At 37.0% G+C, this 23,566-nt stretch overlaps 1 protein-coding gene across 1 annotated transcript in view; it reads right to left on the bottom strand.

Moving 5' to 3' along the window:
- The window catches only part of LOC128654621 (N-acetylated-alpha-linked acidic dipeptidase 2-like), a 223,263-nt gene that overhangs the window by 64,995 nt on the left and 134,702 nt on the right, over positions 1 to 23,566 (bottom strand). The window contains exons 14-15 of the mRNA XM_053708628.1: positions 19,219 to 19,282; positions 18,062 to 18,129 (exon numbers count right to left, since the gene is read on the bottom strand). Coding sequence (XP_053564603.1) covers positions 18,062 to 18,129; positions 19,219 to 19,282 — 132 coding nt within the window. The remainder of the gene's footprint in view (positions 1 to 18,061; positions 18,130 to 19,218; positions 19,283 to 23,566) is intronic.

Below are 23,566 nucleotides of genomic sequence, written 5' to 3' on the forward strand. Positions count from 1 at the left end.
TTGTCTATATGTGTGTACATATGTATTTATATGCATATGTGTCTGTAAATACATATACACATACAAACACATAAATACATATGTACACACACATAGAAATACAAACATGCAAACACATAAACACATATGTACACACACATATATACACATACAAACACATAAACACATATGTACACACACATATATACACACACACAGAAATACAAACACACCACTTATATGTGCCATAATTCATCTAAAGGATAAACAGTCATATTTTATTAATAATTTTTTAAATCCTTTATTCTGTCTGTACATCTGTACATATCACTTCTACTGGAAAGCTTTTCCATACGTCTTTATTTTTTCTATAAAGAATTACTAAGGCACATAGTAGCGCAAATTCTTTTGCACCACTTGCTGTGGAACTATATGTGCTGAACAAAGCCTGTGATTGGCTCACAGGATGTTAACTGCTTGGAAACAGCAGTTCTCTGCACCTCCCAAGCAGAACTTTATCTATTGTTTAACCCCTTTGAGGGGGAAAACATATAGCATTCCCTGTGAATAGTGCAAAAAAATGTCAATTTTGCACTATAGTGTCCCTTTAAATACAAATCATGACCCTCTGTATATAGTTAGCATTGTACTTTAAATCCTATTTTTAAAATAGTCAAACAACTGAGCATATATATTTACATGGCTGTTTGCTTGTCTTATATGGAACGAGAGCATCTCCTAGTGGAAATACTCAGAATTGCACTTCACTTTAAAATCATTTGCCAATTATAATATAGTAAATATCAGATTAAAACAAATGTTCATGTAAGTAAGATAAATGTACTATACAATAAATAAGGACATTAATAAGGGCATTAGGTATTTTATTTTTAGACTCTCATTCTTCAAGTTTACAATGGCTGTAATGTCTAAAGGACACAAGTGACTCCTCATTTTATATGAAACAGCTGAATTCCACCGATTATGGTTAAGGAATTTAACAAGATGAATCTGTCACAAGCAGAAGCATGGGCTGACCCCTTTTACCCTGAACTCATTAGACCTGAAACTGATCTGACAGCATGTTAAAGTGTGACCACAAAGACAAATATTTGTGTCTCCTCTGCTAGTTCTCAGAGTTCCTTTGAAGTATGAGAAGCTGTTATTGCAATGTCATTTGTAATTGTTGGCAAAACACTGACCAAACATCTCTAGCTCAAAGTAACTGAATGCATATGGCATTTAATATTCCAGCCCATGTACTGTGCTCCTAGCATAACAAGCACATTCTCACCAACAGAAATACAGTATTTGTTTAGAAGCATATTACAGTTGTTAAAATGTAGTCCCTTGTTTGGCAATATATTGCTACCCTGACTGATTAAAGGGACATTAAACTCAAAATGAAACTTTAATAATCCAGAAAGAGCATGCAAGTTTGAGTCCTTTTAAATTTATTTCAATTATCAACTTTTATTTGTTCTCTTGGTGTAAGGGATTGGAAACTTTTTATTATTTTGTGCACAAATAATTAATCAAATAGTTAATGTATTAGCAGTTTGTATTAAAACTTTGCTTTTTAGACAACATATATATCATATATGCCTTTATGAGATATGAATTTAATAAATATTACAATTGTATTAGACTCTGCTGTCCTGTTCTCAGACAGTGTTATTATCTAGAAAGGGGGGGGGTGCCACATTTCAAGAAAGATAGTGCTATGCTCTGCTGTGTGAATATTCATTTGTTTTGAGAACACTCTTATTTTGCTAAAAGCTTGCTACAAAATAATATGATTGACATAACATTAGACATTCCTGCTACATTGTACTTTAATTATTAGAATTGCTGTGAAGGGTGGAAAGAGGAGATATGTGGGTAAGCTCTTAAAGAAAGCTCTCGGACATCAGCACCTGTGAAACTTGCTGTGTGTCTCCAAATGAATTACGTTGACTGTAACGGAACCCCTTTGCCTCACTCTTGTATGCTGACATTAATCACATATTCAAAGCCTGAAGATAAGTAATGCGTTTATAGTTTAATCACTACTGATTTATGTTAAGAGAATATATTCATAATAAACACTATTCTTATTATATTGCATTCTTGTGTGTGAATTTGCCTTTCTCAGTACTATTGTGAGACCTAACTAGAGCGCTCCTAATGCCAGGGCATAACAATTGGTATCCTTTATTGAAGAGCTTACATAGGTAACCTTAGGAGCAGCAATACCCTACTGCGAGCTAACAGGTCATTGGTGGTTACTCACATGTGCTTCTTGCCCTTGGCACAACTAGCTTCCAGTAGTGCATTGCTGCTCTTCCGCAGACCCTTTTTAGAGGGTTAACACGTAGTTATATGCAAGCAATGATACAATGCTTTAGTATTTCACACGGGACAAGGGAGGAGCATTGGTGATCATGAATACACAGGACTACATCACAGAGGGAAATAGACAATTATCAGATAAAACTTATTACAAAAAAATGGAAAAAGGACCCCACCAAGAAATTCACTTTGCTACTTAGAAAACTAATAAAAACATTCCCTAAACACACGCTATATAAACTGGACAAAAATCCACAAACCAGGGAACCAAGTGAGACCAATAATAACTGGCATGGACACTCTGACTGAGCAAATATTGGGCTTAGTGAAGAATATTCTTAAGCTTAAACTTCCTTTCCTCAGACAGCCCTAACCAGACATATAGTTCTTGTACATTCAGTAAACTTACAGAATTTATACTTACCCACGTTTTTTTCCATCTTCAATAACTCCATCTATTTACAAACCATGGGAACAGCCATGGGCACCAAAATGGCACCACAGTATGCAAACCTCTTCATGGCTGACTTAGAACAGAGATTCCTAGTCACCCACCCTCACAAACCCTTCAAATACTACTACTTCGCTACATAGATGATATTTTCATCATATGGACAGAAGGAGAAAAAAACTAGAACATTTTCATAAATCATTTAATCTATTTCATGCATCAATCAAGCTTAAAATTAACTTTTCTAGAGACTGTGTCAGCTTCCTGGATACAACAATATCCATCACAAATGGCAAATTGCACTCATCTGTATACAGAAAACCAACAGATAGATGCAGCTACCTCCACAGCTACATCTCCCACCCCACAGTCAGACTACCATATATCACAGAATTTGCACAGACACCAAGGACAGTGACAAGCACCTCATCACACTGTCCCAATCATTCAGAGAAAAAGGTTACAAAACAAGGATTATTAATAAACAAATAAACTCTGCCCTCAATACCCCATGTGAATACAATAAAGGGAGAAGAAAAACATATCACGTATCCCACTAGTAGTCAAATACAACCCTGTTCTAGAAGGGATACGAAAAATCATAAAAGACTAACAGCCACTACACTTCCCACGCTCAAAAAAATCTTTCCAAAATCACCAATCCTGGCAATCAGACAACCACCGAACCTAAAACAGAAACTGGTCCATAGGAAGCTACCCCTTGAGAAAAAGAACACTCAGAATGGAACCAAGAGCTGCAATAGATCTCTCTGCAAACTATGTCAACACATTTGTGAAAGCAGCACAACAAATCACAAGAGTAAATCCTATAACATTAAAGGGGCATATTCATGTATAAATTAAAAGAGAGAAGCGCTCAACCTCTTTTTATTTATGCAAATTATGACACTTAGGGAAGTCTCCCTAAGTGTGATGCGGGAATCCAGACGTGGACCCATTGCTCAGTGTGCCTAGAGGGATATTGCTGCACCTCACTGACGAGGCCCACAATAGGCCGAAACGTACGTCTGGGGTTTTGCTGTTTCTCTCGTTCAGAGAGGGATTGCCTGGTATTTCGGGACTGGACTGTACTGTGAAGTCAGGATCAGACTGATATGCTTCAGGACAGTTCTTCTCTGTGAATGGCACATGTTGAGCAAAAAGAGGCTGCTTCTTGGGTGGTAACTAGCCATAGAACAAGCTATTATGCTATTGTTCGTTCCCAGGTTGAGCGCTTCTCTCTTTTTATTTATGCATATTCATGTATATCTGCAAATGTGGTATACATGATACATTGCACTGCATGTGAAGTGGGATGTTATATTGGAGAAACAAGCCAAAAACTGCACCTTCGGATGAACTCACACAGAAACTCAATCAAAAACCACTGTGAAACAAAATACTGTACCCCTGTTGGTCACCATTCCACCCAACCTGACCACTCCATTCAGAACCTCAAAATCAATATTCTCAGAGGCAACTTCAAAAACAACATGGAAATAAAAACATTTTAAATAAAAATGATAATGCACTTCAACTTGCTAAATTCTGGACTAAATGTGGATTCTGGGTTCTTAACACATTATCAAAAAAATGTGCAATGTACTTTCATATAGCCAATTACATTGCATATTGCGCACTCTTTATACATAGTTACATAGGTAAGCCTATGTCCACACTTTTGCCATTATTATTCACTTTTTTCTTTTTTTTTTCTTTCTTCTTTTTCTACTATTTTTTACTTCCCCTGTATACATAATTTCACTTTAAACATTATGATTCAATGTTGATTTATAACTCTATGTCAGTATATGCTCTATGTAAAACCATATATTTCCACCTGTCTGTTCCCCTACACTGGACACTGTATGCCTCTGTCAGCTAACCCCCCTTATGATTTTTACAACACCCCCTCCTCTCCCTGCACTCAGACCTCTGAAACACTTTCTGTTCTTTTAGGCCATCCTGTGTTTTAAGATATAATCTGTAAATTCCATTGAATTGGTCAGTATTGCTTCAGATTTGAGAAAGGGAGGAATTCTCCCAAAAGCTTATAAATGTATTAGTTAATCCAATAAAAAGTATCATTGCTCAATGCAATACTCTTGTTATCTAAATCACTGGACTAACATGGCTACTCCAATGAACCAGAGTGTGTATATATATATAACTCTGTATACATACATTTACTTGATTTTTTGGAACAAAAATGATTAGTCTCCTTCTAATGTATAAGTTTAGTGTTGTCACATTCCTTCTTTGCCATAATATACAATTTTTTTCTTGACCCCCTACTCATCATTTTAATTAAAGGGACACTGTAACCAAAAATTTTCTTTCGTGATTCAGATTAAGCATTAAATTTTAAGCAACTTTCTAATTTACTTCTATTATAAAATTTTCTTCATTTTCTTGGTATCTTTATTTGAAATGCAAGAATGTAAGTTTAGATGCCAGCCCATTTTTGGTGAACAACCTGGGTTGTCCTTGCTGATTGGTGGATAAATTCATCCACCAATAAAAAAAGTGCTGTCCAGAGTACTGAACCCAAAAAAAGCTTAGATGCCTTCTTTTTCAAATAAAGATAGCAAGAGAACGAAGAAAAATTGATAATAGGAGTAAATTAGAAAGTTGCTTAAAATTGCATGCTCTTTTGGGTTCAGTGTCCCTTTAATTTGATTTTTTCAAGACTAGAGAGGTCAGATAAACTTTGTAGCTCTCACCATATGTGAGTATTCATGGTTACTTATTATAATATAAGCAACATACATTTCTCACCTCATCATTTTTTTGTTTGTTTGATGCAAAGAATTATGGTTTAAAATTTCAGCACATTATTTAGGTATTTTTAGAAACAAATATCTGAGTTTTCTATTAGAAAAGTATCAGTGGCACAGACAGGTTTAATATAATTCAACTAAAATAAAAAACAAAGTTTAAAATGAAACAAATAAACAAAAGTTAATTTTTTTTCCTCCACCCGCACCACAAATATTTGTTTATCTTGTATTTGTAAATTGACTTTAAAATTCAACAGATGACCTTAACTATGTGTTTAACTCAACTACGGGGGTTAAACATATAAACCCTAAATAGTGCAGTAAAATGTGTCAGCATTATATGCTAATTCTTCTTATAATATGCCACTGTTACAAAAAGGAGTCAAGTTATTTATCATTTTTATCGGTTATTTGTAGAACGCCAACAGATTCTGCAGCGCTATAAACATAGGGGTTTACAAGGTAGCAATTATAGGGATCAAATGGGTAGAGGGCCCTGCCTAGCGTCACACTGTTGTAGTCAGCTATGGTGAAGGTGATTTGCAAGCAGTTGGGCTTTTAGGCTTACATGCTAAGGGGGTTCATGGCGGATAGCAATGAAGGAGAGGAACTGGTATTAGGAGAGTTTTATAGCTCTCTCTAGGTGAGTAAAATAATATCCTGGTATAAGCTGCAACTAGTTCACTGGATATTTCCATTTCTAAGTGTTGACCTCTGTGATGTCTTTTTCTCAGTAAAGATAAAAACAAATTCATAATAAAAAGACAATGTTAGCCTCTTCTATCATGTGACAGCCATCAACCAATCACATACTCCTATCCGTATACACTGTGAATGTTGCAGCTGAAATTGAGACTCATCAGACCAGTAAATGTTTTTCCAATCTTCTATTGTCCAAGTTTGGTGAGCCTGTGCGAATTGTAGCCTCAGTTTCCTGTTCTTAGCTGACAGAAGTGGCACCCAGTGTGGTCTTCTGCTGCTGTAGCCCATCTGCTTCAAGGTTCAAAGTCTTGTGCGTTCAGAGATGGTATTCTGCACACCTTGGTTGTAACAAGTGGTTATTTGAGTTACTGTTGCCTTTTTATCATCGCGAACCAGTCTCCTCGGCCTCTGACATCAACAAGGCATTTTCGTCCACACAACTGCCGATCACTGGATATTTTCTCTTTTTCGAATCATTCTCTGTAAACCCTAGGGATGGTTGTGTATGAAAATCCCAGTAGATCAGCAGTTTTTTTAAATACTCAGACCAGCCTATCTGGCACCAACAATCATGCCACGATCAAAGTCAAATAAATCCCCTTTCTTCCCCATTCTGAGGCTCAGTTTCAACTTCAGCAAATCGTCTTCACCACGTCTAGATGCCTAAATGCATTGAGTTGCTGCCATGTGATTGGCTTATTAGCCGTTTGTGTTACCAAGCAATTGAACAGGTGTACCTAATAAAGTGGCGGGTGAGTGTGTGTATATATATATATATATATATATATATATATATATACACACTGTATAGATATATCAGGGACATCCACTCATAGGAGGCAGAGAAGGCAGTGCTTCCCCTGCCATATGGTGCCAGAGTTTAATTAAATTTCAATAAATTAAAAAAATAAATTGTCCAAAATAAATGTTACCATTTTTTTTCTCCCCCCCATGTAACACTATAGAGAGGTAGGTACAGGACCGCTTCTCTATATAGAGCTGCATGGGTCATAACATTACCCGTGCTGAAGCGCCACCTGTTTGCTGTCTATATATCAGCACAGGCAATTTGAACCAATAAGAGGCAGCCCTCTTCATGCCTCCTAGCGAGGGAGCCAATCAGAGATGATCATGTTCTCCTGGTGACTGACAGCACCAGGAGAACGTGACCAGTGCTGATTAACTCCCTGCACAAGTGCAAGGAAACCGCATAGACTGCAAATCGAGGTACTGGCGAGAATTTGGGTAAAGTCGACTGCTGCCACTTGAATAATTCCAACTTCAAGATGCTCCCATGCCCGGATCTACTGTTGAGGAACTTGAGGACATTGATGGTTTCACTTTCAGGACGGTAAGTAACTCAGCTTCAGTCAGAGCAGGAGCAGATGACCGAGTATTTTTACTTGCAAGTCCCAGAAAATTTAAGAAGTTTCCTTTTTCTAATCGAATGTATGAGAAATGTTGGCAAGAAGTTATGCTGAATAGCTAATAGTAAGCTGCTAACATTTTTGGATTTCCTAACATGTTAAAAAAATAAAATAAATCCGTTATAGCCGGTGGTGGGTGGAAGCAGGACAGGCTATAACTGATTTGTGTTTTTTTTTAACGTTAGACAATCCGAAAATGTTAGCAACTTACTATTAGCTATTCAGCATAACTTCTTGCCAACATCATGGGGCTGAACTACCAGTGATACAGCCGGGCCCCCAGGAGGACCCCCATCAGGGGGGCCTCAGCTTCATTAGAACAATTTGTTTTTAACTTTTTTTATCCCCATGCCCCCCCCCCCGTGTGAACTCGCCCACCCCTCCTTCATCTGCCTGTGCACAACTCCTGACAGTTTTAAATCAGTGTTGCCATGGTAACCTGCAATGCTCTGATTTAAAACTGTCCTTTCCAGCTGAAAGAAGGAGCTTCCTGTGTAACCAGTTCACTTGCCACCTAGTACTGAGTACTGTCAGTCTGTATCATGGCATTATGGCCAGGCAACCTCCTGTGCATGTGCAGAGGAACAGAGGGTGTCAGTGTCACCATGGCTAGCAAAGCTAACACCAGGCACAGAAGACATAAAGAGCTGCAGTCTGCACTCAGATAAAGGTATTTACTCAATTTGTTTATGGTATTGTACTCACTCTATCCCTCAGTGTCACCATGGCTAGCAAAGCTAACACCAGGCACAGGAGACATGCAGAGCAGCAGGCACTCTCTCCCTCTCCCCTGTGTCTCTCCCCCCTCCCTTGTGCCCCCCCTCCCCTGTGTCTCTCTTCCCCCCTCCCCTGTGTCTCTCTCCCCCCCTCCCCTGTGTCTCTCTTCCCCCTTCCCCTTTGTCTCTCTCCCCCCCTCCCCTGTGTCTCTCTCCCCCCCTCCCCTGTGTCTCTCTCCCCCCCCTCCCCTGTGTCTCTCTTCCCCCCTCCCCTGTGTCTCTCTTCCCCCCTCCCCTGTGTCTCTCTCCCCCCTCCCATGTGTCTCTCCCCCCTCCCATCTGTCTCTCTCCCCCCCCTCCCCTGTGTCTCTTCCCTATGGTTCTTGCACCCAGACCTGTCTGGGAATAACTGCCAGTGAGCACCCAGGGCTGAGCATGTTGCAGGGTCATGGGATGTTTACCCGGTCTGAGAGTGCAGTCCCCTTCCGTGTTTTATATATATATATATATATATATATATATATATATATATATATATATATATATATATAAATACATACACATAATAAATATATATTATATATGTAGACACACAAACATTATATATATATATATATATATATATATATATCTATACAAACACACACAATAAAAAAATATTGCTAAACTCCAGTCACAACCGGTTATTAGCAGCAACAGCAAAGTTACTGCCAGCTAAATAATGTCAGCTAAATGATGTCATTATAAACTCCAGTCACAAATTATATATATATATATATATATATATATATATATATATATATATATATATATATATATATATATATATATATATATATATATATATATATATATATATATCTATACAAACACACACAATAAAAAAATATTGCTAAACTCCAGTCACAACCGGTTATTAGCAGCAACAGCAAAGTTACTGCCAGCTAAATAATGTCAGCTAAATGATGTCATTATAAACTCCAGTCACAACCTGCTATTAACAGCCACAGCCAGTCACTGACAGCTAAATAATGGTAAAGTGCCATTGTGATGTCATAATAACCCAGGGTATATAAAGAGCTGCAAGACAATCTTTTAGTTAGCTTTTTGTAGCATGTCTACAAAAATAGTTGTGCGTATTGTTATACTAATTGTGCTTCTTATTATCATTTTCTCTTAGGTGAGGAGATGATGTAAGAGGCCGATCTGTATTGGCGGAGGAGGTTAGGGCGGGCGGGCGGGTTATAGCAACTAAACAATATATAGCAACTAAACAATCAGCAGCTAAACATCCCCCCTTCAGCAGCTAAACATCCCCCCTTCAGCAGCTAGACATCCCTTCAGCAGCTAGGCATCCCCATCAGCAGCTAGGCATCCCCATCAGCAGCTAGGCATCCCCATCAGCAGCTAGGCATCCCCATCAGCAGCTAGGCATCCCCTTCAGCAGCTAGGCATCCCCTTCAGCAGCTAGGCATCCCCTTCAGCAGCTAGGCATCCCCTTCAGCAGCTAGGCATCCCCTTCAGCAGCTAGGCATCCCCTTCAGCAGCTAGACATCCCCTTCAGCAGCTAGACATCCCCTTCAGCAGCTAGACATCCCCTTCAGCAGCTAGACATCCCCTTCAGCAGCTAGACATCCCCTTCAGCAGCTAGACATCCCCTTCAGCAGCTAGACATCCCCTTCAGCAGCTAGACATCCCCTTCAGCAGCTAAACATCCCATCAGCAGCTGAACTATGTGAAGATTTACACAGTATTATGCAATAATGTTTTTCTTCCTTTTGGAAAACAATGTTTAAATTATTTGTATTTATGTGTTTATTTCCATTAAAGACTCTTTTCACGTTTAATATATTCCTACATACTGGTTGGTCTGTATTATTATTACTACTATGTGTGTGTGGTTTTTCTTACACATTTTTTCATTTTATATTTATTTCTGTGTTAACCACATTATTGTAATTTTTGTATTTATTAAAAAATAATAATAATTTTATATATATATATATAAACTAAAACCTAAAGAGACGTAAGACTCATACATAACCTAAAGAGACATATGACTCATACATAATCTAAAAACACACACGACTCATGCATAACCTAAAGGGACATAAGACTCATACATAACCTACAGGTATACTGCAGTAATGGTATAAACCTATAGTGCAGTACTGAGGTATACTGCAGACACGGTATAAACCTATAGTACAGTGCTGAGGTAATATGCAGTAACGGTATACTCCTATAGTACAGTGCTGAGGTAATATGCATTAACGGTATACTCCTATAGTACAGTGCTGAGGTAATATGCATTAACGGTATACTCCTATAGTACAGTGCTGAGGTATACTGTAGTACCAATTGCTCCATTGTCTCCAACATCTATCAGATGCTATAGGGCACTCGATTTCAAACCTGACATCAAGCCTCCTCAACAGGCCAGGTTTTCAGGATTACCTTGGATGAGAGCAGGTAAAATAACCATGCTTACTAATCAGCTGATTATTTCATCTGTGCTCCAGTTCAGATATCCACAAAATGTGGCCTGTTAGGGAGGCCTAAGGACAGGTTTAAAACCAGTGCTGTAGGGAATATATTATGTAACGTGTGTGAAGAAAGATACCACCTGGACAGAATTGTATAATTAGTTTCTACTACTGAAACAGCCTACAATGATTTTTTAGCATTAAAAAGTATCTTTCTCCATTGATTCTTATCTAAGGTCATATTAAGTTTTGACTCCCATTTAGGTAAATATGTAGGTGTCTGGGTATTTACCCTTCAATGTTTTATATATTAATGACACATTTCCTGGTTAGACTGGTGTGTTATTATATAGCAAGACAACAGAATGTCTTATAATTACAAGGTGTTTACTGTCCCTTTAATGGTGACACCTATCATAGTGGCACTTTTATGAGGGTGCACCCCAATTTATATGGTTACACCCCCCTGCTGCTGTCATTTACTAACTGCCAATGGACTGGTTTGACACACCCCAAATAACCATAGCACTGATCTGTGTGACACTAACACTTGTTATAATATACAGACTGTAACCGCTTGTTCATTTGTTTATTCTAGTGGAACCAGTGAAAGTTAGGGCTGAAGGTAGGCTGCACTAATTGTGTCATGGTCATGCATTAACAGTTTCCTGTTCTATATTAACTTAAGGGCTACGCTGTATATTAGATCTTGTGATGATGCTATATAAAATACTGGTTCATTAAGTATAAATTTAACTCAGGGCTAAAAGTAGTCTTACTGAACTGAAATGTACTAGCTACTACTGACAGTATAAATTGGGAAATCTAATTTAAGGGGTGTGTCCTGTGTCTGCAAAACAATGAATATTTTTTAATCAAATGAAAGTTTAACTATTTCTAAAACATTTATTTTTGTGTGCAGATGTTTTGCAATGCAGTGAATAATTTCTGATTTATATATAACCCCCCCACACATTAATACTCTTTAATTCTGCAAGCTAATGTTATATGTACATGAAAAACATGGATGATAAACAATTTTTAAATTACTTCAGTAAACTAGTGAACTGCTTGTGCAATGCCTCCCCCTGCAGACAGTTTCGCGGCCAATCGGCTGTTAGCAGGGGGTTTTAATCTTAAGACCGCTGCTTATTAACTCCTGTCTCCGGCGAGCCTGAAGGCTCACGCGCAAACAGTTACATTGAGGGCAGTTCGGCCCTTGTTAAATCAGCCCCTTACTCTTGAATAGTAATGTTTTAATGTGTTTTGTTAACCTGAGGATGCTTTTTGGGTCTTGATAAAGGTTCAACCTAATATATTTTACATTTGCAATAAAGGTTTAAATTTTATATTACATCTCCTGTGAGTGCCAGTCTCTTTGGTAATAGTGTTGCCACGCAATACTGATCACTCAGGCAGTTGTAGTGTACATTATACAGAGAGTACATTGTGTGCGGGCGTGTATGTATATATATATATATATATATATATATATATATATACTGTATATATACACACACACCGGTATATACACACACAAACACATACAATGGTTACTTTTATAGAGATTTACAATAATATGACTTACATCACCGGATGCGCTAACAGTACAATATACACCCAAAAGTGGGACGTGATAAATTACCAGCAATAAATAATTATCTGTTTGGGAGACTATTAGGACATTTATTTTTTGCACAAGAATTCTATTTACTTTGTACTTAAAGGGACACTGAAACCAATTTTTTTCCTTCGTGATTCAGATAGAGCATGAAATTTTAAGCAACTTTCTAATTTACTCCTATTATCAAATTTTCTACATTCTCTTTGTATCTTTATTTGACATGCAAGAATGTAAGTTTAGATGCCGGACCATTTTTGGTGAACAACCTGGGTTGTCCTTGCTGATTGGTGGATAAATTCATCCACCAATAAAAAAGTGCTGTCCAGAGTTCTTAACCCATTAAGGACAAGGCCATTTTTCAATTTCATTCCCTTAATGACCGGGGCTATTTTTACATTTCTGCAGTGTTTGTGTTTAGCTGTAATTTTCTTCTTACTCATTTACTGTACCCACACATATTATATACCATTTTTCTCGCCATTAAATGGACTTTCTAAAGATACCATTATTTTCATAATATCTTATAATTTACTATAAAAAAAATATAAAATATGAGGAAAAAATGGAAAAAAACACACTTTTTCTAACTTTGACCCCCAAAATCTGTTACACATCTACAACCACAAAAAAACACCCATGCTAAGTAGTTTCTAAATTTTGTCCTGAGTTTACAAATACCCAATGTTTACATGTTCTTTGCTTTTTTTGCAAGTTATAGGGCAATAAGTACAAGTAGCACTTTGCTATTTCCAAACCACTTTTTTTCAAAATTAGCGCTAGTTATATTGGAACACTGATATCTTTCAGGAATTCTTGAATATCCCTTGACGTGTATATATATATATATATATATATATAGTATATATATATATATATGTGTATATCCTATAGAGGATAACACAATATTATATAAAATAGGGGCGCTATCTAGATATAGTGGTACTGGAAAAATTATATGTGATTAGCAAGGTTTATAATACATATATTCAAAATTCACTATACAAATTTTCCCAGAAATAGTAGTACTTGTGCATAAACATACAAGAACAAATTAGCTCATAACATACAAACTGTAATACAGAATGTCCAAGTAGACAAAAGAAAATAATGGCCAAAATAAAGTCCAAAAAACCCCTTTAAGGTTATAGGGATATGAGGCAGCTCTCCTCGATGTATAAGGCCATCCACAACAATTTTAAAATCTGATTTAATATACAGAATTATGCTATGTGGCGCCTTCTCTATTTCATTATAGTATATATATATATTTTTTTTTGGAAGACATCCCAAAGTATTGATCTAGGCCCATTTTGGTATATTTCATGCCACCATTTCACCACTAAATGAGATCAAATAAAAAAAATTGTTCACTTTTTAACAATTTTTTTCACAAACTTTAGGTTTGTCATTGAAATTATTTACAAACAACTTGTGCAATTATGGCATATATGGTTGTAAATGCTTCTCTGGGATCCCCTTTGTTCAGAAATAGCAGACATATATGGCTTTGGCGTTGCTTTTTGTAATTAGAAGGCCGCTAAATACCACTGCGCACCACACGTGTATTATGCCCAGCAGTGAAGGGGTTAATTAGGGAGCTTCTAGAGTTAATTTTAGCTTTAGTGTAGTAGACAACCCCAAGTATTGATCTAGGCCCATCTTGGTATATTTCATGCCACCATTTCAACGCCAAATGCAATCAAATGAAAAAAATTGTAACATTTTTCACAATTTTAGGTTTCTCACTGAAATTATTTACAAACAGCTTGTGCAATTATGGCACACATGGTTGTAAATGCTTCTCTGGGATCCCCTTTGTTCAGAAATAGCAGACATATATGGCTTTGGAGTTACTTTTTGGTAATTACAAGGCTGCTAAATGCCGCTGCGCATCACATGTGTATTATGGCTAGCAGTAAAGGGGTTAATTAGGTAGCTTGTAGGGTTAATTTTAGCTTTAGTGTAGAGATCAGCCTCCCACCTGACACATCCCACCCCCTGATCCCTCCCAAACAGCTCTCTTCCCTCCTCTACCCCACAAATGTTCCTGCCATCTTAAGTACTGGCAGAAAGTCTGCCAGTACTAACATAAAAGCTATCTTTTAATTATTATTTTTTAGCATATTTACATATGCTGCTGTCCAGAGTTCTTAACCCCTTAAGGACAAGGCCATTTTTCAATTTCATTCCCTTAATGACCGGGGCTATTTTTACATTTCTGCAGTGTTTGTGTTTAGCTGTAATTTTCTTCTTACTCATTTACTGTACCCACACATATTATATACCATTTTTCTCGCCATTAAATGGACTTTCTAAAGATACCATTATTTTCATAATATCTTATCATTTACTATAAAAAAAATATAAAATATGAGGAAAAAAATGGAAAAAAACACACTTTTTCTAACTTTGACCCCCGAAATCTGTTACACATCTACAACCACAAAAAAACACCCATGCTAAGTAGTTTCTAAATTTTGTCCTGAGTTTAGAAATACCCAATGTTTACATGTTCTTTGCTTTTTTTGCAAGTTATAGGGCAATAAGTACAAGTAGCACTTTGCGATTTCCAAACCACTTTTTTTCAAAATTAGCGCTAGTTATATTGGAACACTGATATCTTTCAGGAATTCTTGAATATCCCTTGACGTGTATATATATATATATATATATATATATATATATATATATATATATATATATATATATATATATATATTTTAGAAGACATCCCAAAGTATTGATCTAGGCCCATTTTGGTATATTTCATGCCACCATTTCATCACTAAATGAGATCAAATAAAAAAAATTGTTCACTTTTTAACAATTTTTTTCACAAACTTTAGGTTTGTCATTGAAATTATTTACAAACAACTTGTGCAATTATGGCATATATGGTTGTAAATGCTTCTCTGGGATCCCCTTTGTTCAGAAATAGCAGACATATATGGCTTTGGCGTTGCTTTTTGGTAATTAGAAGGCCGCTAAATACCACTGCGCACCACACGTGTATTATGCTCAGCAGTGAAGGGGTTAATTAGGGAGCTTCTAGAGTTAATTTTAGCTTTAGTGTAGTAGACAACCCCAAGTATTGATCTAGGCCCATCTTGGTATATTTCATGCCACCATTTCAACGCCAAATGCAATCAAATGAAAAAAATTGTAACATTTTTCACAATTTTAGGTTTCTCACTGAAATTATTTACAAACAGCTTGTGCAATTATGGCGCACATGGTTGTAAATGCTTCTCTGGGATCCCCTTTGTTCAGAAATAGCAGACATATATGGCTTTGGAGTTACTTTTTGGTAATTACAAGGCCGCTAAATGCGGCTGCGCATCACACGTGTATTATGGCTAGCAGTAAAGGGGTTAATTAGGTAGCTTGTAGGGTTAATTTTAGCTTTAGTGTAGAGATCAGCCTCCCACCTGACACATCCCACCCCCTGATCCCTCCCAAACAGCTCTCTTCCCTCCTCTACCCCACAAATGTCCCTGCCATCTTAAGTACTGGCAGAAAGTCTGCCAGTACTAACATAAAAGCTATCTTTTAATTATTATTTTTTTTAGCATATTTACATATGCTGCTGTGTAGGATCCCCCCATAGCACCCAACCTCCCTGAGCCCCCCCACACAGCTCTCTAATCTTCCCCCCTCACTATTTGGTGCCATTTTGGGTACTGGCAGCTGTACCCACCCACCAACGATCAGCACCATCGCTGGCCGATGCAGAGAGGGCCACTCATGATGCCTCAATATCTAGGCATCACGGCAATACCTTGAAAGCGGCTGGAAGCGATCAGAATCGCTTCCAGCCGCTTTAAACACCTAGGTTGTACAGGGTACGTCGCTGGTCTTTAAAGACCAGTTTGTGTAAGACGTACCCCCGTATGACCCTTGACGTTAAGGGGTTAAACAAAAAAGAAACTTAGATGCCTTCTTTTTCAAATAAAAATAGCAAGAGAACAAAGAAAAATTGATAATAGGAGTAAATAAAAAAAAGTTGCATAAAATTGCATGCTCTATCTCAATCACAAAATAAAAAAATTGGGTTCAGTGTCCCTTTAAAGAGCAAGTATTTTGATCTTTATTGTTCATGGAAGACAATACATATATGTTTTTTTTATTTTATCCAGTATAGTGCAGAAGATGTAGATCCTGGGATCCCTCGCACCGCAGTCGAGGAAGTAGACGGTGACAGATGTAAGGATTTATTTGTTAGTGAGTCTGTAACTGGTAGAAGAACTTTAAAAGCCCATATCAGAACCCCAAATTACTTATAGAGCCAAGATTACCTGCCCCAAAGACACACCCATGCAGTGTTTGTAGAAATCAATGCAAATTAGACCACAATTTAGATAGGGGGCAGTACCCTCTACCCAATATTGGGTCTCATACACCTCTCTTTAGTATTTAATCACCTACCTAATGTATTTATAATATGAGGGGGCAGTGTCTCCAAAGGAGCCTATATCCCCTACAGACATATCACACATAGACATACAATAACCCCCACATTTAAGAGTCACATGAAGAGTCTTATGCCCCTTTAGAAATTGAAATCACTTGTTGACAGGTGCTTAGACGTTGTTTTGAACTTGAAAAATAAATAGAATAGAGAGTGTAAAATAGATCATATTTTGTGAAATACTATAAAGATTGATGTTTTGTGCAACAATTTTAAAATATTTTTGCTTTGTTGGGTGATTTTTGACAGGAGAGAAGTATGAATAAATTGCCAGAATGGCTTAAGCTAAAATAAAAATGTATGTTATTTTAAACGTATCTATTATTTTCATTATTGTATACTTTATACCTACTCACTTTCTGGATAAATTGCAAGACCCAATTTTCACTTGTAATTGAACATTTTGGCATTTTTGTAAGGTGAACTGAAGCCATGCTGCTATTTACTGTGTACCCAACAGAAAATTACACAAAAATGTATTTTCCTTTTTTCTTATGGTGCTGTCCTCTCATATTAGGGTATTTCTGCAAACTAAAGTTTTGTTTTTTTTCCAAAAAATACTTGGGCTCCTGAAAAAAAAGTTCTATGGTGAATTACCACCTAGGAACAGCCTCTTTTAGCCAAGATGTGCTTTTCACAGAGTAGAACTTCCTGAGATATATCAGTCTGATCCAGCCTAAGAGTCCAGCCCTAAAACACCAGGCAATCCTCCTCTAAAGCAAAGAACATGGCAACCTCAGATGATCATTTTCTGGTTTGTTGTTTTGCCTTGTTCAGAGGAGAATTGCCTGGTATTTCAGGGCTGGACAGTCTTTGGCAGGATCAGACTGATATGCTACATGATAAAGAATAGTGAGCTAAAAGAGACCGCACCCTGAGGGACACTGGCCTTGTAGACAAGCACGGACATTTTTACAGTTGTCTATTTTCTTTTTTTTTTGTGTATGTAACCATTGACCCATGTGGTTGTATTGTATGCTAAAGCACCTTTAAAATTCTTTGTCTGTAAAGCAAAAGTGGGTTTTTATTGCAAACTGGAAAATATAAGCACAATATCCTCTGTGTTCCATTCATCAGATAAATTAGTGTTAAGTTACCTCTTTGGTCAAGTTGTAGACCAGCCTGTACATAAGTGGGGTGCAGTCAACTCGTATTGTGTAGTTGCCTGAAAAAAATATTAAAAATTAAATTAAATAAATAAAAGGTTAAATAAATCATACTTACTGGAATTTCAACAACTTGTCTAGGCTATTTAAGTAGCATCCATCAACGAAGAGTAATTCCCCTTTAAGCGGGATCACCAAAATCCGTAACTCATACTTTTTAGGTGGTATATGATCCCTCCTTTTCCCACAAGTAAAAATAGGGGAAGTTTCAGGGGAAGATTAGCAAATTATGGCCCAGGGGGGCAAGAACAGTGGCCTAGGTATAACAATCCATCTATTTTAAAATGTTATATTTAATATATCTCTATCTATCTATTTATCTATGCAGAAGTGAAACAAGAAATCATAAAGTAAAGCTATATACTTTTATGGAGTCCTAGACTACTTAACCATAATATCTTAAATATTTTTACCTTTTTAAAAAGTTAATCTCAAATGCAGTGCCTTCTGATTGCTGTGGTCACTGATAAAACTTGATTGGTTTGTGCACCCCTATAAAGTGATTTACTGTGCACAACAGACACATGTCTATGAAAAATAAAGTGCTGAACACAGCACCTATATTGGTCCCAATTTCACCACTAACAGCAGCCAGAGGGGCAATTGCCGCTCTGCCCACAGCCCAGTCCACCCCAGCCAAGAAAAGAATATGCTGAAACTGGCAAACCAGATGTTTGCTTCCTTTGAAGACAAGGGGCACAATGGTACTTTGTGGAGTATTTTTGTCCCTGGGATGTGTGCTCACAAGTGCTCAAACAACAACTCTACATCACAAAATGAGAATTAGACACAACACACCAGTCATTTTACTTCATGTGAATGAATAAGTCATCAGTATATAATTCAGCTAAATCTTAGACCTCATATAAAAACTGCTGATGAAGGTAAGGAAAGACTAGTTTTTATTAAACAGCATTGGACCAAAACATACTGCGTTTTTGTAGTCTAAATGCACAGATAGAATTCCATCTTACGATTACAATATTTTAACATAACAGGATTGTATTCTAGCATACTGCAGTATTCACACAGACTAGTTAAGTGCCTGAGCAACGGGAGAAATAAATCTTGTAGAAGGAACAACTTACCTTCTATTGAAGAGTCAGAGTTAATATAAGCCACACCACGCTCATGAAGAATTTTGGCATTTTCCTGATGATTAGAAAAAAAACAATGTTACATTATGCATGCTGTTATTATTATTGGCTATTATTACTAATATTAACACTAGTAATTCCCTACAGCCATGATCTCTTTAAAGCAGGGGTGTAAAACTCAAAGTATCTCAGGGCCACTGTCCAAGTGTTCTTCTACCATAGGGGTCACTTGAACTACCAAACTACTACTACTGCTTGCTACCAAACTGGATATACTAGGAAATGGAAGTGACATTTAGCCAAGTAGAAGTGCATGGTGGGAGTTGTAGCCCACAATAGACATACACAGTTGTCTATATTTATCTTATGAGTGCCAAGTGAAGTGATCATCTTAGAACTGTATAGAAATGTAAAAAGTGACATTTACCCAACGCAGTGCGTGGTGGGAGACTACACTGGATGCTTTGTCTTTATATTTATCTTGTGAGTGCCTGTGGAACATCCACTAGTTACACCTCTTAGAACCCTAACAAAAAAATAATTGACAGCTCAAATTAATTGTTTACCTATTAAACAAGGGAGGGCCAGATGAAACTATCTTGATTGCCGCATTTGGCCCTGGGGCCGGTACTTTGAGACCACTGCTTTATGGTCATTGAACGTGTGTAGAAAATAATAAAACATCTTTGCAATATACATTCATTTTTTATTTTATTTTGTCCTCTTATTTTATAATGTAAAGGGACACGGAATCCAAAATGTAACTTTCATGATTCAGAAAGAGCATACAATTAAAAAAAGCTCCCCAATTTACTTCTATTATCAAAAGTGTTTGTTATCATGGTATTCTTTGTTGAAGTGAATACCTAGGTAGGTAGCATGCACATCTGGGGCACTATATAGCAGTAAACACTGCTGCCATCTAGTGCTTTTAAAAATGTATATGAATGTTAAAAGCATTTTCCATACATCGCTACAGACACATGCACGTTCTTAAAGGCACACTAAACCAAATTTTCTTTCTTTCATGATTCAGATAGAGCATGCAATTTTACATTCCTGCTTTTAAAATAAAGATGCCAAGAGAACAAAGACAAATTGATAATAGGAGTAAATTAGAAAGTTGCTTAAAATGTCATGCTCTATCTGAATCACAAAAGAAAAATTTTGGGTTTCCCTTTAAAGTGTCCCTTTAAATATATCTACACAAAGGATACCAAGAGAACAAAGTAAATTTGGCAATAGAAATAAGTTGGAAAGTTTAATATTCCGTTACACTTTGTCTGAATTGTGAAAGAAAATGTTTTGGAGTTTTATGTTCCTTTAAGTTGCTATAAAGTAATAGGTACCACTGCCTACATATTGAAGTCTAGTTTACTCCTTATCCAAACTAGTATGCTGTGGACAATCTGGAAAAGATACAGGGCCAGATTACGAGTGACATGCTAACAGTTACGCAGGATCGATATTGAGTTTATTGCGGCCATTTGCGTGTGTCGGAAATCGCAAGATGAAAGTAAATGCGAATGCGTAATTAATGTTTGAATGATTACCGCAACCTCAGAGCTCCGGTTAACTGTTATGCGAAACAAAAAAGTATCATAAAACACGTAAAAAATACATTCAAAAGTACACTTACACTCATAATAAAACAATCTAATAAAAATTATTTTTTAAAAAATAAAGAAAAAAAGTTATAGACATACATACATATACAGTTCTAAATATGTATATTTATGTGTGTGTGTGTATATATATATATATATATATATATATATATATGTGTGTGTGTGTGTGTGTGTGCGTCTTATATGTGTGTACATATGTATTTATACATGTGTATATATATATATATATTTACAGACATATACACATAAAACACATAAATACATATGTACATATATATGTGCATTGGAGCCCTTTGCAGTTAAGTAGCTGAAAAAAATTTAAAAACATATGAAATATTCATATTTTCATGTTAGGTGAGCTCACTTGAGAAAATGCGTTCAGGTTTGCAAGATCCAGTCAAGTCTATGGAGTAATAAGGTAATGCGGACGCAATATTAGAAGTTCGGCTTTTGAGTGTGTCGCGTTAGCACAAGAGTAAAAACCTTTTACTTTCAAATTGTAATACAAGCGCAACCCGATGCACGCAAAAAGCTTACTTCTAGCAGAGTTAACGCGCAAGTGGGAGCGATAAATAGCGCTCCACTCATAATCTAGCCCAAAGTAACTGAGTGGAATATAGCACCATTTTAGGGGCTTTAAAAGTTACCTTAACATTGCTATACTATTCCACACACATTTTTTGCATACAATATCTGTCTCTAAATGTCCTCAGCAGAATAGATAAGGATGAGCTCATTTTTTTTAAAGTGACTACTTTATGGAAACTAAAACTAAGTTCTAAATGGAAACTTATTGGAAGCTAACGCCTAGATTTAGAGTTTTGTGTTAGAAGGGGTGCATTAGCTACGCGTGGTTTTTCCCCCCGCACCTTTTAAACAACGCTGGTATTTAGAGTTCTCTGAAGGGCTGCGTTAGGCTCCAAAAAGGGAGCGTACAGGCATATTTACCGCCACTGCAACTCTCAATACCAGGATTGCTTACGGACGCGGCCAGCTTCAAAAACGTGCTCGTGCACGATTCCCCCATAGGAAACAATGGGGCAGTTTGAGCTGAAAAAAAACCTAACACCTGCAAAAAAGCAGCTTTCAGCTCCTAACGCAGCCCCATTGATTCCTATGGGGAAACACTTCCTAAGTCTGCACCTAACACCCTAACATGTACCCCGAGTCTAAACACCCCTAACCTTACACTTATTAACCCCTAATCTGCCGCCCCCGCTATCGCTGACCCCTGCATATTATTTTTAACCCCTAATCTGCCGCTCCATACACCGCCGCAACCTACGTTATCCCTATGTACCACTAATCTGCTGCCCCTAACACCGCCGACCCCTATATTATATTTATTACCCTCTAATCTGCACCCCCCCCAACGTCGCCGCTACCTACCTACACTTATTAACCCCTAATCTGCTGACCGGACCTCACCGCTACTATAATAAATGTATTAACCCCTAATCCGCCTCACTCCGGAACTCAAAAACCCTATAATAAATAGAATTAACCCCTAATCTGCCCTCCCTAACATCGCAGACACCTAACTTCAAGTATTAACCCCTAATCTGCCGACCGGACCTCGCCGCTACTCTAATAAATGTATTAACCCCTAAAGCTAAGTCTAACACTAACACCCCCCTAAATTAAATATAATTTAAATCTAACGAAATAAAATAAATCTTATTAAATAAATTAATCCTATTTAAAGCTAAATACTTACCTGTAAAATAAACCCTAATATAGCTACAATATAAATAATAATTATATTGTAGCTATTTTAGGATTAATATTTATTTTACAGGCAATTTTGTATTTATTTAAACTAGGTACAATAGCTATTAAATAGTTAATAACTATTTAATAGCTACCTAGTTAAAATAATTACAAAATTACCTGTAATATAAATCCTAACCTAAGTTACAATTAAACCTAACACTAAACTATCAATAAAATAATTAAATAAACTTCCTACAATTATCTACAATTAAATCAACTAAACTAAATAACAAAAAAAACAACAACACTAAATTAGAAAAAACCCCACTAAATTACAAAAAATAAAAAAAGAATTTTAATCTAATTAGACCTACTCTAAGCCCCCTAAAAAAAATAACAAAGCCCCCCAAAATAAAAAAATGCCCTACCCTATTCTAAAATAAAAAATTTACAGCTCATTTACCTTACCAGCCCTTAAAAGGGCCTTTTGTGGGGCATGCCCCAAAGAAAACAGCTCTTTTGCTTGTAAAAAACATACAATACCCCCCCCCCCCCACATTACAATCCACCACCCACATACCCCTAATCTAACCCAAACCCCCCTTAAAAAAACCTAACACTAAGCCCATGAAGATCTTCCTACCTTGTTTTCACCACGCCGGGTATCACCGATCCGTCCAGAAGAGGGTCTGAAGTCTTCATCCTATCCGGCAAGAAGAGGTCCAGAAGAGGCTCCGAAGTCTTCATCCTATCCTGCAAGAAGAGGAGATCCGGACCGGCAAACATCTTCATCCAAGCGGCATCTTCTATCTTCATCCATCTGACGAGGAGCGGCTCCATCTTCAAGACCTCCGGCGCGGAACATCCTCTTCTCCCGACGACTAGACGACGAATGAAGGTTCCTGTAAGGGACGTCATCCAAGATGGCGTCCCTCGAATTCCGATTGGCTGATAGGATTCTATCAGCCAATCGGAATTAAGGTAGGAAAAATCTGATT

The sequence above is a fragment of the Bombina bombina genome, chromosome 3, assembly GCF_027579735.1.
Source record: "Bombina bombina isolate aBomBom1 chromosome 3, aBomBom1.pri, whole genome shotgun sequence".
NCBI classification, from domain to species: domain Eukaryota; kingdom Metazoa; phylum Chordata; class Amphibia; order Anura; family Bombinatoridae; genus Bombina; species Bombina bombina.